The 15,815-nt window shown below is 43.7% G+C and overlaps 1 protein-coding gene across 3 annotated transcripts in view; it reads left to right on the top strand.

The window, feature by feature from the left end:
- ubap1 (ubiquitin associated protein 1) overlaps positions 1 to 13,435 on the top strand; it is a 32,552-nt gene extending 19,117 nt beyond the window's left edge. The window contains exons 7-8 of one of the 3 annotated variants that reach the window (XM_084316580.1): positions 11,152 to 11,227; positions 11,722 to 11,847. In XM_084316580.1, coding sequence (XP_084172706.1) covers positions 11,152 to 11,220 — 69 coding nt within the window. In that variant the 3' untranslated portion in view covers positions 11,221 to 11,227; positions 11,722 to 11,847. Of the gene's footprint in view, positions 1 to 11,118; positions 11,228 to 11,721 lie in introns of all 3 variants that reach the window. The other 2 variants (XM_084316579.1, XM_084316578.1) reach the window with 2 other exon arrangements.
- Positions 13,436 to 15,815: the final 2,380 nt, after the last annotated feature.

Genomic DNA, 15,815 nt, shown 5'->3' with positions numbered 1-15,815 from the left:
AATTCTTTCAAAACTTTGTTTATTGAAGTTTTTTCGTTGCAATATGAGATGAGCACATGGTCAAATTGTACACATATATGCCAGACGTATTGCACATATCTACATATAAGTAGTCAAAATATAGGTCTGTTGAATGTAGACAATATACATATTGCACAAAGCTACATATTGTTAGTCAAAATATAGGTCTGTTGGATAAGCAATATACCTATTGCACAAAGCTATGTATAAATAAACAAAATATAGGTCTGTTGAATGTAAATAATATACATATTGCACAAGGCTACGTATAAATAGTCAAAGTATAGGTCTGTTGAATATATAGACTAAAGAGAGTACACCACAAAATAAATATAGATATTGTTTCGGACATACAGTCAATTAAACAGATATGTACACTCAGGACAAGGACTGTACAGCAGGAATAGAGGAATGGAACACGTTTTTTTTTTTTTTTTTTTTTTTTTTTAAAGTGAGAAGGTAGACATCAGGTTACATTTGCACATGTAGATCGACTGGACAGTGCTAGGCTAGGAGTGAGCATTATTTATGGGGGGTCGATTGAACCTTGTTCCCCAACATAAGTAAAGAAACTACCCCATGTTTTATAAAATCTAGCTGTAGAACCCCTTATGACGCACCTTATTTTCTCCATCTTAAGGAAGTGAAAAATATCCCTGAGCCACATAGAGTGAGATGGAGGAGTGGGTGACTTCCAATGCAGTAAAATGAGACGTCTAGCCAGGAGAGTAACAAATGCCACCAGGTCAGCTTTATATTGTGGCAGAGACAGGGTAGTAGGGGAGATAGAGACACCAAAGCAAGCAGTTATGGCAGTCGGGCTGATTGGGATCTCAATACTATTTGAGATAGTTTCAAATATTTCAGACCAAAAGTTATGCAGGGAAGGGCAGGACCAAAACATGTGACTATGTGTAGCAGGGGCACGGTGGCATCTGTCACAGGTGGGATCAATGTTGCCATAGATCTTGGCTAGCCTGACTTTAGTAAAGTGTGAACGGTGAACAATTTTACATTGGATCAGTCCGTGCCTGGCACCAATTGAAGAGGAGTGGACCCGGTGTAGAATATCCTCCCACAGGTCTTCTGTGATGTCCTCACCCAGGTCCTCCTCCCATCTCCTCCTGATCTTTTCTAATGAGGTAGGACGCAGTGAGGAAATCAAGCCATACAGGACGGATATAATACCCTTTGTGACCAGTGTAGGCTTTAGTAAAGTGTCAATAGGAGTGGCTTCTGGGAGTTTGGGGAACTGTGGGTTGATATTACGTACAAAACTGCAGACTTGCAAGTATCTGAAGAAATGTGACCTCGAAAGAGAACCTGTCAGACAGTTGTTCAAATGATGCAAAAATATTTTCTATATATAAGTCACTGAACGTTCTAATACCAAGAGGGGACCAGGAGAGAGAAGCTCTATCCATCACAGAGGGGGGGGGGGAAACAGGGTTAGCTGTAATTGGAGCTAGTAAAGAAAAAGATTGTAAACCAAAATGTCGTCTGAACTGATTCCATATCCTGAGTGTTGATTTGACAATAATATTTTTAGAGTAGGGAGAGATGGGAAAAAGTAGAGGTGCGTGAGCCAGAGCAGCCAGTGAGGCAGGGCTGGAAGAAGAGGATTCCAAAAGCAACCATACAGGGGATGAAGGTGTGTCTTCAAACCTTGCCCAATGTTGTAGTGCTCTAAAGTTGGCTGCCCAATAATAGAATTTAAAATTGGGCAGAGCCATCCCTCCCAGAGGTTTTGGTCTTTGTAGGAGGGCTTTACCGAGCCTAGGAACTCTCCTATTCCAGATGAACTGCGACACCAAACTGTCAATTTTCTGGAAAAATGCTTGTGTGAGAAAGATGGGTAAACATTGAAAAAGGTATGAGAATTTTGGCAGGGAGTTCATTTTAACTGAGTTGACTTGTGCCGTTAAGGACTGGGGTAATAGCGACCATCGTTCAAAGTCTTTATGCAGTTTGCTTAACAAAGGGGAGAAGTTACATTTAAATAAATCCTTAAATTTGTCTGTGAAACGAATGCCAAGATATGTGAAGCCAAGTGGGGAAATTTTAAAGGGCAAAGTATGTAAGGGGTAATTTCGACCTTCAGCATTCAGAGGGAATAGCTCACTTTTATCTAAGTTTAGTTTATATCCTGATATTTCACCGAATGAACTGAAAATGTCAAGGGCAGCTGGAATAGAGATAGAGATAGAGAGATTCGATACATATAAAAGAGTCATCCGCATAAAGTGAAGTCTTCTGTTCGATGCCAAACCTATGAATACCAGTTATGTTAGGATTTGATCCGAGAGCAATGGCCAATGGTTCTATTGCGATATTAAATAATAAGGGACTCAAATTGCAGCCTTGCCGAGTAGAGCGAAAGAGGGAAATATTCAGAATGTGTGTTGTTGGTTCTGACTGAGGCTATAGGGGAGGTATAAAGCAGTTTCACCCAGGTGATAAATGTTTTACCCAAGCCAAATCTCTCCATGGTGTAGAATAGGTAGCTCCACTCCACCCGGTCAAAAGCCTTCTCGGCATCTAGTGAGATCACAGCTTCTGATATTGAGGAAGAAGAGGGATTATACATGACATTAAGAAGCCGTCTAGTGTTAAAAAAAGAGTACAGTTTTTTTTTATGAATCCAGTCTGATCTGGGGAAATAATAGAGGGTAGTACCGATTCTAAACGCATAGATAGTAGTTTGGAAAGAAGCTTTAAATCCACGGATAGCAAACTTATAGGACGGTAGCTCCCACATAGGAGAGGGTCTCTGTTCTTCTTCAAGATTAAGGAAATTGTGGCCTGAGTAAGTGTATGGGGCAATTTAAAACGGCAGAAGGATTCATTGTACATATCAATAAGAAGTGGCGCCAATTTACCAAAAAACTTCCGATAGAATTCGATTGGGTAACCATCGGGGCCTGGGCATTTACCTGCCTGCATGTTGTGAGCAGCCTCTTCAATCTCCTCTATTGTGATAGGCTCCTCCAGTTTCACCGCTGAGTCAGAGTCAACTTTAGGAATATAAAGAGAGTCAAAGTTGCTAAAGGCAGACTGGTCAGTAGGTTGTTCTGCAGCATAGAGAGATGAGTAGAAGTTTTTTAATTGTTCATTAAACAGAAGCAAAGGGATTCCATCATCCCAGTCTTTTTCGAACTCCGTACAATATGCCCGCAGCATTGTTTTGATAGTCTGGTGAAATCTCTCCAGCGCCCCCTGGGACTCTGGATGATAGGCAGAGGAAGGGCAATGCTGGATAGACAACTGCTGGAGGACCTGAGCAAAGAGACGGGACATGAAGTTAGACCCTTGATCTGATTGAATAACCTTTGGTAAGCCAAACGTAGAAAGAAACCTAACCAGAGCTTTGGATATAGCTGGGGCTGTGATCTTGCGTAAAGGAATGGCTTCAGGGAAACGGGTCGCTGCACACATAATAGTCAAAAGGTACTGGTTCCCTGTCTTAGTTCGAGGGAGGGGACCAACACAGTCAATGAGGATCCGCTCAAAAGGTTCCCCAACGGCAGGAATAGGCTGCAGAGGAGCCTGAGGGATCTTCTGGTTTGGTTTACCAACAACCTGACACACATGGCACGAGCGGCAATATTGTGCCACATCTGACTTCAAACCAGGCCAACAAAAATGTCTCGGCACACGGTCATAAGTCTTCCTGACTCCCATGTGACCAGCAAGATCATGATCATGTGCTAGATGCAGTATATCAGGACGATACACGGCTGGAACAACAATCTGAAACACACTGCCCCAGTCATCCAGACTGGACAGGTTAGGTGGTGTCCACTTTCTCATGAGCACGTCATTGCTAACAAAGTATCCTTGAGACGTATCTATCATTGCATCCTCTAAAACCGCCTCTTCAAAGAGGGACGACAAGGAGACATCCTTGTTTTGCTCTAATACCAACTGCTCATGAGACGGTATCACCTTACCAAAACCCTCATCAGGGCCACTTTTCAACTCAACAAAGAACGTGTCACTAAGCAGGGCTGTACAGTGCGATGATCTCGTCGCAAATTGCCCCTTAATTTGGCCGTTGCGAGTTGGAAATATTATTTGGGAGCAACGTTGTGAGTTGTGATTTCAACCCTTCATTCGCATTTCACTCCTAAATTAATCCATACAAATTGGATACATTTTTAAAAAAACATTAGTTTACAACCAGGGCTGTACAGTGCGACACAATGTCGTAAATCTGTAAATAAGGTTGTGTCGCAACATGGTTTTCAAAATAAAGGTCACATATACAAATGTCTCTCAATTCTTATTAAAAAAAGTCCCGGATATACATAAACATTAATTGGCATAGATCTCTATAAACGGCCCAACACATTGATCACTTTACAATAATAATTCATTTGATTTCTAAAGCACTTTTCATTGTGAAACAAATGTATGCAGAGTTTCTTGTCCTCCTGATTAATGCAATGGTGTGTGTGTGTTGTGGTGATCTCATTCAAGGAGCACTACACAAGCGCGCGCACACACACACACACACAGTTTGTTGTTTTTGTTCTATTAGTGATTTACACACTTTCTCAGTTGGTTCATTATAAAAGATACAAACCTGAAAACAAACGCACTTAAATGTTAAATAAAAGGACCACAGTAATGAGGCAGGAGGAACATATTTTTTTAATAATGGTAAAATTGTTATTAAAAAATGTGCCCCTAAAAAATATTTTTTGCCCCTAAATTTCTCATTTAGGGGCAAGTGTGCCCCTAGTGAAAAAGCTTAGCGTACAGCCCTGCTAAGTGTCATATCACAATCTGAGTTAACAACATCATTGGTGTCACATTTGACCTTTGACATTGCGCGTGTTACCGCACACACAGGAAACACTCCTGGATGCTTCTGTGAGAGCTCATCAGGAACCTCAGAAACTACAGGGACGGGAATTACAACTGGAGTAGCCAGCACTTTGCCACCGGTCAAATCGTTCCCTAGAATGAAGGACACCCCCTTTTATGGGGATGTGAGAACACACTCCTACAACAACATTGCCTGATACTAAGGGAGAGTTTAGCGAGACCTCATGCAAAGGAGTATTCACAAAGCCTCCTCCAAAGCCCTGAACAATGGCACCGGAATGCAATGAAGAATCTTCCGAAAATGGCAAAATCCCATCCAGAATGAGAGACTGGAAAGCTCCTGTATCTCTCCATATTGTAATAGCCTGCTTTGATCCTAATGCACCAACCAGTGAAGCAAATCCATCCATCATAAACGTTGAGGAGCCCTCTAGCTCCCTGTCTGCACCTTTGATACTTCGCACCCCACCCTCTAATGTCGGCATAGGTGTCCTGTCCATGATTTCTACCAGAGCCACAGTTTTTAAATTTTTTTGCTTAAGCACAGGGCACCCAGCAACGTTATGACCAGGCTCCTTACAGTAAAAACAGATAACCCCCTCTGGGAATGCACTAGCAGAGCCACCTTGCCTAGGAGTCGAAGCAAACCGACCAGCAGACACGGGTGCCGGGAACCGGCTCCCCTGAAAAGGACACCTACTACTCCTGGACTCCACACGGCCCTCCTCTACAAAGACAGATTTGTGTGTCAACACAAACTCATCAGCCAAGACAGCAGCGTCGCCTATCTTCGATACCTAATGCTCATTTAGATGTGTGGAAACGTTAACAGGAACACACCTTTTAAATTCCTCTAGGAGAACCAACTGTCTAAGCTGCTCCCTTGACTCTGCTTTTTGCGAGGTGCACCACCGGTCAAACAGGTTCTCCTTCTCTTTTCCGAATTCAACATACGACTGTCCCTCCGACCTGCGATAGCCTCTAAAACGCTGACGATAGGCCTCGGGGACCAACTCATAAGCCCTCAATATGGAAGCTTTAACAAGCTCATAATCAGCGCTTTGTTCAAGGAACAGAGCAGTATAGGCTTCTTGTGCCCTACCAACTAAAACACATTGCAGCAGCAGTGTCCAGGCTGTATCAGGCCACTTCAATGTGGTTGCCACCCGTTCAAAAAGGGGAAAATATCTTTCCACGTCTTTCTCAAAAAATGGAGGCACCATCCTAATATTCCTGCCTACATCAAAACCGGAACGTGACTCTGAATGCAGAGCACCCGCCTGCAAGGCAGCATGCTTAAATTCAAGCTCCTTCTGCGCAAGCTCGTGCTCCAGCAGCATCTGTTTCTCCTTAAGCTCCCGCTCCTGCTCACGCTCCTCTCCTCTCTTTAAGCTCACGCTCCTCTCTCCGCTCCTCTCTCCTCACGCTCCTGTAGCAGCTGTCTTTCCTTAAACTCCAACTCTCTAATCCTCCACTCAGCCTCTGCACCAGATAATAGCGGAGACACGTCAGACAAAGGAGGCTCCTCCACCCTCGCCACAAGCACCTGCTCTCTAATGAGTAACACCCTTAAAGCACTCAAGGCAGTTGGCTTCAAACGTTTCTCACTTGCAGTAAGCTCTACCCTGTAGTGTACAGCAAGTTCTAGAAGTTGTTCCTTGGAAAACTTCTCCAACATGTCATGAGACGGGTGATCAACAAAGTCCTTGATGGAAGCCATCGTTACTGTACCAGTCACCACAAGCTACTCACTTTACTTTACATTCACGAAGAACCACTAACGAACCACGAAGAACCACTAAAGAACCACTGAAAAACCACTAAAGAACCACTGAAGACCCCCTAACGAACCACTGAAGAACCACGAAGAACCACAGAAGAACCACTGAAGAACCACTGAAGAACCACTGAAGAATGCTAATGCCAATAATAACAACCAGAAGGGAACGTGGTGGAAATGTGAGCTCTACGGAGCGCACCTTTCTAGTTTGCAAAAAAAATTAAACACAACCACCCTGAAATAAATAGACGTGTCATACACGCAGGAGGTCAGGTGCTAACGGGTATGCTCACCAAACACTCAAACAAACAAAATAAATTCAACAAACAAATCCAAACGGGTGCGCCTTCTAACCTGATATGACTACATATGCTTCTACATCTAAACTGCAGTCAAAACCGGCCCACCACATGTCTACCCTAAGAAACACTAAATCAGGCCCTACCACACTACCTGTGTTTTCTGGCCCCCTAATCTACCTACCCTTAAACTAATGCCATGTAGACCTAACCATCTTCAACCACACCTGCTACCAGTCAAAGATCATACTTGACCATCCACCCGTCCAGTACATGATACGGTACCAGACAAGTAGATGGTGCTAATCACTTCCCTGACTGCCCCAGGAGTATGTGGTGCACAGGAAGCTAACCAACAACCAGAAAATACTGTCCCTATCTACATGTGGTGCCCACTAAACTATATATTTTAACAGCATAAGTAGTCACATCAAATTACAAACGAATAAGGCATACTCACCTGTTTGATGAAACGGCTCAAGCCCCCACGTTACACAATATGTAACGAACACCACCCAAACCATAGCACCATGACACCCTGTGTAACACAAAAAAACAAAACACCAAACAAATTTCTAGGGGTAAATATCCCGGACGAGCGCCCAACTGTTACGACCCTGGCTCAAAGGCCCGCAACCTATGTGCAAACCAACACCAAAACCCTGTGCTCAAACTCAAAATGCTACTCTATCAAGGAATTACTGGTGTAAACTAAAGTACAAGGATAGAAGACCGTGATAGCTATCTGTTACCCAACACTCCTCTAACCACAGACCCTGCATGTGTGTTACCAGGGCTGGTTTTAAAGCTGCCAGCAGGTAGCCAATCAGCAGCAATTAGCTAATTGGCAGCCCTCACCTGCATGCCCCGTGACACAGGAGTGATCAGGCCTGCATGCACAGTGACACAGGAGTGATCAGGCTCCTAGTACATAACATGCCATAACTCAATAAACAACATTATTTGGACGTATATAGTATTATACAACCTGGAAATGGATTGCATAGATCAACATCCCATAATAGCGATCTTTTTGCTCCACGCTCATCACCCAACGCTACGAGGAGACTGGGGTGAGTTTCAGCCTGTTTGTTTACCATTTTCGATACAAACTGCTCTGATCTATATATCACCCATACTACATGAATGATTTAACGTCGGCCACGGACTTATAAACGACCCCCCCCCCCCCCCCCCCTCCGGTCAACCGCGCATGATTAGTCATAACGTCTGGGACCTTGTACAGTTGACATTTTTTATCTGGCGTCAATCGGTATCAAACTACATTTGATGATCTAATATATGCATTTATGGCTATAACTCACGTTCTATGAAATACTGCAGAAAACGATAAAAAAGACCGTATTTTTTATGAATGTGTGAATGAAAAAGTAAAACGTTCCTACATCCTGAACGATAGCTAATCGATGTTGAATGGGCCCTAGTAATGTCAATTTAGCAATACAATTTAAAAAGTTATAGCCCTGCAAAGTAGGTGAACATCTCCATAGACGAATAGAGCTGGCAGACTGGCTACAAGGATGGATATAAGCGTGGCAGAGAAAGGGTTAAAACACCTGCGGCTTATAGTCCAGTGCGGCTTATAGTGCGAAAAGTACGGTACTATACTTGGCCAAGATTAGAATTAATTAAATTTTTCAAGTACTTTTATTTTTTTCATATACCAGGAATAATCCATCCTAAGTATTTAACACTTTGGCTGCCGGAAAACGCCTAAACACGTCATTCCCGGCCATGCTCAAGTTGCCGAAGACGCTTTACAGCGTCTTTAATATCAATATTTCAAAAATCTGGGATCGGATTCATATTTCCCCTCCGCTGGCCTGAGATCCACCAGGAGGACCCACTGAGCTCTCTGGCGGTTCAGGAGCGCCATCTGGTGGCCGATCGGCGCAATCGCTTAACGGGAAGTGCTATGGAGATTGTGCTGGTCGGCCGTATTACTTCCGGGCTATAGGTTCCGGGACTCGATCTCGACACACTACATAGCGATCGATTGCCAATAACTCGATAAACAACATGATTTGGACGTATATACCATTATACGAGATGGACCGGGTAAATCGACATCCCATAATGGTAAAATGTCTACTCTACGATGATCGCCCAACGGCGCGCGGAGACTGGGGTGAGTTTTAGCGTGTAAAGTTACCGTCTTCGATACTAACTGCTATTATCAACATTTGACCCACATTAGATGATTGGTATAACGCTGCCCACGGAATTATAAACGCCCCCTAGCCCATCCGGTCAACATCAGATGACGTGTAGTAACTTCTAGAAGTACGTCTAGTTGGAATTTTTTATATCGCGCTGATTGCCATAAAACTGTATTGCATCATCAATATAATGTATTTGGGGCCATAGATCACGTTCTGGAGAAAGCTGCAGAAAGAGATGAAAACATACTTATACATTAGACCAGGGCTATTCAACTAAATTGTTCAGGGGGCCACATTGTCAGAAACCCAAGGGGCCAGGGGCCGGACTGCCACGGTGCCTCCCCGTGCTATGAATATATGTACACTTGACACAACACGTAACCACATTTTCACAACTTTTATTTAACTACATTGCAAAAGTAGTATACTTTTCAAAAAAAGTGCTTAATTTATGTGCCACATCTGCAACATCTCCTGCAGAAAGTGCTTCATTTATGACTGTGCAACAACTGCAACATCTCCTCTTCAACATTTCAATATAAAAATAAAATAAAAAACAAACAAGTGCATGATGTGCATCTGAACATTCTAACATCAACACTTGAACAAAAACACATTTATAGTGCAGCTGAGCTTATGAAAAAGTGCTTCATGTCTGTGCAACAACAGCAAATCACAGCATCTTATTAGCACTTATTGTCCACTCTTAACTCTCAAACATCAGGGGGGTGGGGGGCAGACAGGCCTAGCCTACATACACACATCTAATGAGAGTGATTGCACTTCTTTGACTGGGCAATGGCAGAGAAAGAGGGTTCATAGGAAGTGAGGGCTACCCGCAAACAGTGATGCAAATGCTCATTTGTCAAGGAGGCACGTTGCTTGTTTTAATGGCATTCATGTGAGAGAAACTGGATTCACAGGTGTATGTTGAGCCAAACATTGTTAGCACAGATATTGCCAGCATTTTTATCTTGGGGAATGTCTTGACATGAATACACTTTATCCAAAATGTTGTGGTGGATTCATTCTCAAGTGCCTGCTTCAGAGCAGATGATGCTTGCATGTCAATTATTTCAAGTTGCAGGAGACCTTCATCAATGTGAAGTGATGCAAGGAACTCTTGTCCTTTTGTGGAAATAGCAGCTACATTGGCAAATGGGTTGCTCACAAAATGCATCAATTCTCTGGACATGTCAAATTCATCAAATCGACTTGCAAAGTTTTCCCTCAATTTATCAATGAAATCTGTCATTAATTGAGTGACTTTAGGCTCAATTGTGCGTGTTAACGTTGACATGAGAAAAAAATAATAATAAAAAAACAAAAAAAATTAATTATTTTAATTTTTTTTTTATTATCATGTAATCTTTGGCGGGCCGCCAGTTGAATAGCCCTGCATTAGACCATACTTTACTATGAATATGTGAATGAAAAAGTTTAACCTTGCTACACAATGAACAATACATATAGGACTTTGAATGGGCCCTAATAATGGCAATGTAGCAATAGAATTTAAAAAGTTATAGCCCTGCAAAGAAGGGGACTTTCTCTATAGACAAATAGAGCCGGCAACCTACGGTTGATAATGAATTTAACCCATGGCAGCCAAAGTGTTAAGAGCAGTTCTAATGCCAGTGCCAGAGTGTTTATCTAGAAGTATTTAGGAGCAGTTCTAATGCCAGTGCCAGGAGCGTTTATCTAACATGCTGGATTCAGATTCAGATTCCTTTATTGTCACAGCTTTTTTAAATGAAAATACTTGTTTTTCCCTAGACAACAATATACAACTATACAAACTATACAAGGTAAAAATAAAAACAATGGGTAAATAAATAATAATAAAAACAAATGTATATATATTCTATAGTGTAAGTAGCAGCAGTGTGTGCGTGTAATAAGTGTGCTTGTGTGGTGTGTAAGACACTTAAGGTGCCTTTGTGTGTATGCTCATGTGATAATTCAGAGTCTGTCTGTCGGTGGTCTGTTTGCCCGGTGGAAGTAGCGGTCTGTTTTTTGGGTGGCTGTGGTCTTTCAGGATCCTGTGTTCCTTGCTGACGCACCGGTCTGTGAATATGGATGGTGTCAAAAGGGCAACTATGCATAATTTACTGGTTGGTGTGATGGTTTTCTACAAACAAAATGAAGGGGAACTTGTTTAACTACAATGTGAGGACTCTGGTGAATCAGAAGTAGACCTATGAGCAGACCCTCCACATGGCTTGAATTTGTTTGTAAAATGATTGAATCAAATTGAGAATCAAAATGTTCACGTCTGTCAAATTCCATTGTAAATGGTAAATGCATTTATATAGCAGCTTTTATCCAAAGCGCTTTACAATTCCTGTTCCTCACATTCATCCATTCACTCACACATTCACACACTGATGACGGCATGCAAGGTGCCAACCTGCTCATCGGGAGCAATTAGGGGTTAAGTGTCTTGCTCAAGGAAACTTCGACACGGTGCCCAGGAGGAGTGGGAATCTAACTGGGAACCTTCTGATCACCAGACGACCACTCTACCTCCTGAGCCATTTCATGAACTTTGTTCCAACTTTTCTTTTTCTCTCCCCGAATAACATTTTTCACCCCCCCCTCCCCTCAGGCCTTGCAGTTCCTGGAGCTCATGTCGAGATTCGGCGAGATGGGCTTTGAGCGGGACGCCATCAAGGAGGTGCTGCTGGTCCACAACAACGACCAGGACAAGGCCCTGGAGGACCTGATGGCCCGCCCAACTGCCAGCTGAGCCCGGCCCGAGCCTGCCAGCGCCCCCCAACCCGGGGGCTCGCCTCCCTCTGCCACACCACCCCGGCCCCCCCACCCACCCTACTTCTGCCAGCCGTGCCACACCACGTCCCGCCCCCCCTGCTCCCGCCCCCGACTGAAAGGGACAACTGGGAGACGGGTCTCTTCCCTCTCTGCGCTAATTCTTGTTACAGCTCAGACTGTGCCTATAGTGGAGCGGATCAAAATGTAAACAAATAACTTCTGAGTTGATTGTGTTGGTTTCTTGTGAGAAGCTCTGGGAGGCTTTTCCAGATGGGTTCTGTCAGATTCAAGAGTGGACTCTGTGGCGATGTGGACGGAGGAATCGGGAGAAATTGCTTTTGGGTGTTCAGGAGCCACCCGGGTCGGCTAGCGTGTTGAAGGGGGCGTGACCGACTGGAGGACGGGCTGGAGGTGGGCGGAGCCTGGCTCTCGACGTATCACCGAACAGTTTGAACACTGACACTTCCAGTCAACTATGCTGCCATCTTCCACTGCTCGGTACAGACCCGATGCGTGGTGGAGGGACGTAGGGCTCGTGGTGGGCTCTCTCTGAACGGACTACGGCATCAGAAACCTACCGGGAAACTCGCCGTTGCCAGACGGAGAACTGACTCCAAGAAGTGCCCTCTGTTCTGTCGACCGGGTCTGTTCTTTTCTTTGGTTCTCGTGGGACATGGTTTTCCTCTACTTGTTCATTTTGTATCTGTTTTTGAGGGCGAATACTCAGTTTTGTTTGGTTTATTTTTATTTTTTATAGATTCATTTCCATTGCTTTTCTGTTTTAGGAACTGCATAACAGATCCATAAATTCATCATTCATCATAAATGATTCTAAACTGGTAACTGCTACTACTGCCCCTGTAGTACTGTGACTCTTCAAAGCTCCACTGGAGTGGATATGGAGAAACGGAGGGGGGGGTTTCATTCTTGTGCAGAAAATGTTAAAAGACATGTCCCAACGCATACAAAACACACCCCACTGTGTCCCAACGCATACGAAACACCCCATTGTCACAGCTGCGTCAAATACTGCACAGGCGCATGCGTTTTCATAGGTTATTGACTTATTTAAAAGAAAAGAGAGGGAAAAAAAAGTACACTGACACTTTCATTTAAAAGAAGAGAGTTTGATACAAATTTAAAAACAAATCTGTATAACACAAAATTATAGAGGTTGTCGGATTTGGAATGATTGTCGTGGGTTTCTAGACTGGAAAAGAGCAGAGGAAAACAAAGACGAAGAAAGCTGTGGCGTGGTTCTGCAGCCACTCCACAGTGCAATAGACCTTCTATATAATGTGATTGTTGAGGCACTTTGAGCCTCAGTAAAAATGTTGTGGGTTTTCAAGCCTCGCTGGGAAACTGCGTCGCAAACCGGAAAACGAAAGACATGTTTGAGTTCAGTGGTTTACCGTCATTGATTAAGTTCCCCTTACTGGACTTCATACCATGCAATCGACTTTTAACAATAATGAATTTATGTTTGTTGAATTGTCCATATTTTAAAGGTCTTTTCTCACACCTGCTACAAAGCGACTTGTTTGTCTTTTGAGTTGAACGTTGTTTGGCGTTACCTGTACGAGAACTGAGGAGACTTAAAGGTGCTGTAGATAACATTCAGCCTCTAGATGTCTCACTAGAGCACCAGCATGTAATTGTATCCAATCGGGTGCACTCCACATGGGGGAAATGGGAAGTAGGGAGGGGATACATGCCTGCAACATGTAAACAGCAACATTAATTTTGGACAAGCAACATTTTTTTTAATTATCAGTTGGTTCATCAATATTTTTCGGGGGGAAAAGCAATACTTTTGTTCTGCACCTTTCTAAAAACTCTGGATGTATTTTAACATACAAATGTTATCTATATAGCACCTTTAAGAAAGGAGTGAGACTCCTGAAGATGAAAAAGCTGTTTCCAGGGTAATAATTAACTTATTTTCTTCTGAACCCTAGATGGTTATGTTCCCTCTTTTGTCAACCCAGCTGTGTAAATGGATGTTTTACGTGCCATGATGCTCTTTTACTTCATGTATGAGAGGGAGGTATGCAGAGGTCACATAACTCTCACCCACTTAAACAGTTTCCCTCTCGATGTGAAGATGGCAAATGAAGATTGATCTTCAGCAACGCGCCTAGCTGTGAACTGGCTTGTGAAAGACATGGTACCAGATTAAGGGCTTCAAGTTCATTCATCACAGGAGGAAACGTGACTGGGAAATAGTCCCACGGTGCAAATGCAAGAACATTCTAGCCAAGATGTCATTAATCTGTGTTTGCGAACGTGGCATGGGTATAGAGGATAAATCTGCTCATAGTACAGTATATGTTGGCTGCAAGAGTGTGTGGGGGGTGGGGTGACAAACGTATCTTAAAGGAACACACCAACATTATGGGAAATGCACTCCCCGTCTTCCGAGTCGGACAAGAAGATAGATGCCAATTTCCCCTCTGTGCACTGCAGTGGAAAGCTCTCCGACTGCAAGCTAGCTAAGCCTAGCTTAGCACAAATAAATGGAAGTGAATATGGATCAGCTAGCCTAGCTTAAAACTGACATCCATCCATTAAACCTTTTTCTACCGTCATGTTAGGCTATGTGTGGTGGAGGGTTCAGCGCTTGCAGGGTTGAGGGTTCAGTGCTCTGAAGAGCACCAGGCTTCATCTTCGGCCTATAACTTTAAAAGTGGAATGCTGCTGGGCAGCTAGGTGGTGTAGTGGGCAAGGCACTCGCCACCAACGCAGGAGACGCTGGGTTTGAGCCCAGCTCTCTGTGTTGCTACCAGCTTGGCTGGTTGTTCATACTAACACAATTGGGAGTGTTAGGGGTGGAAAAGCTGGTGGGGTGGGTCCTGGTCGTTGTAAACAGCGACTCCTACAGTTCGGTCGGGGTGGGCAAGGCACTCGCCACCAACGCAGGAGACGCTGGGTTTGAGCCCAGCTCTCTGTGTTGCTACCAGCTTGGCTGGTTGTTCATACTAACACAATTGGGAGTGTTAGGGGTGGAAAAGCTGGTGGGGTGGGTCCTGGTCGTTGTAAACAGCGACTCCTACAGTTCGGTCGGGGCGCCTGCTCAGCGAGGAAAGGATCTAAGGGATCCTTCCACACGTTACACCCTCTCAGTGAGAGTCCGCGCTGCCAGGTGAAAAGAAGCGGTTGATTGGCTACACATGTGTCGGAGTTAACATGTGATAGCCTCCACTCTCCCAGACCGACTGTTGGGGGTATGTGCGCAGCGACCAGGAAGGGGATTGGGAATTGGCATAATGACTAACATTGGGATGGGAGAAAAACGGAGGAAAAAAGAGGTGGGAAAAGTTTTTAAAAAAAAAGTGGAATGCTGCTGAATTTCAACATTAAATGTATTATTCCTACACCCTGGAACAGCGTGTACTACTCGTGAACACCTTTAGCACCAGAAGCATGTGACACAAGTGTGTCCTGAGCAGGTTGCAGTACAGCACACCACCGTGCAGCTCTACAGTTGAAATAGTGAAGAGGAGGACTTATCTGGGATCAGTGTACATTTTCTGGTGGTGTGAGCACAAAAAAGCCTTGCATCCGTTGTCATTGGAGGAGCTGAATGCTTTAGATCGCTGTGACTTCAGATTACGATGTCTGGCTTCTATCTTTGAGAATCAACTCAAGTATTGGTGTTCACAAATAATACTATTCTAGGACATAGGAATAATTAGTTGATTGTTCAAATTGAGTGGTACGCACCTTTTTAAGACTAACTGTGAAATGATTGCATAACAACTTTTTTTGTCCCCAAAGGGAAACTCATAACTTTATGTCATGGTTCTTTGATGTGTCTACTATTAACCGTTGTCTGGGCCTTACCTCTTAAATCAAGTTGATTAAAGAGAAAAGACCAACGCCAATCACTTAAATGCCTAAAAGTGCTATCATTATTATCATAACTCAAGT

This window comes from Notolepis coatsorum (assembly GCF_963971535.1).
Source record: "Notolepis coatsorum genome assembly, chromosome: 6".
Classification (NCBI taxonomy): domain Eukaryota; kingdom Metazoa; phylum Chordata; class Actinopteri; order Aulopiformes; family Paralepididae; genus Notolepis; species Notolepis coatsorum.
Note: the sequence above shows the minus strand (reverse complement) of the source record. Positions and strands in the feature narration are given on the sequence as shown.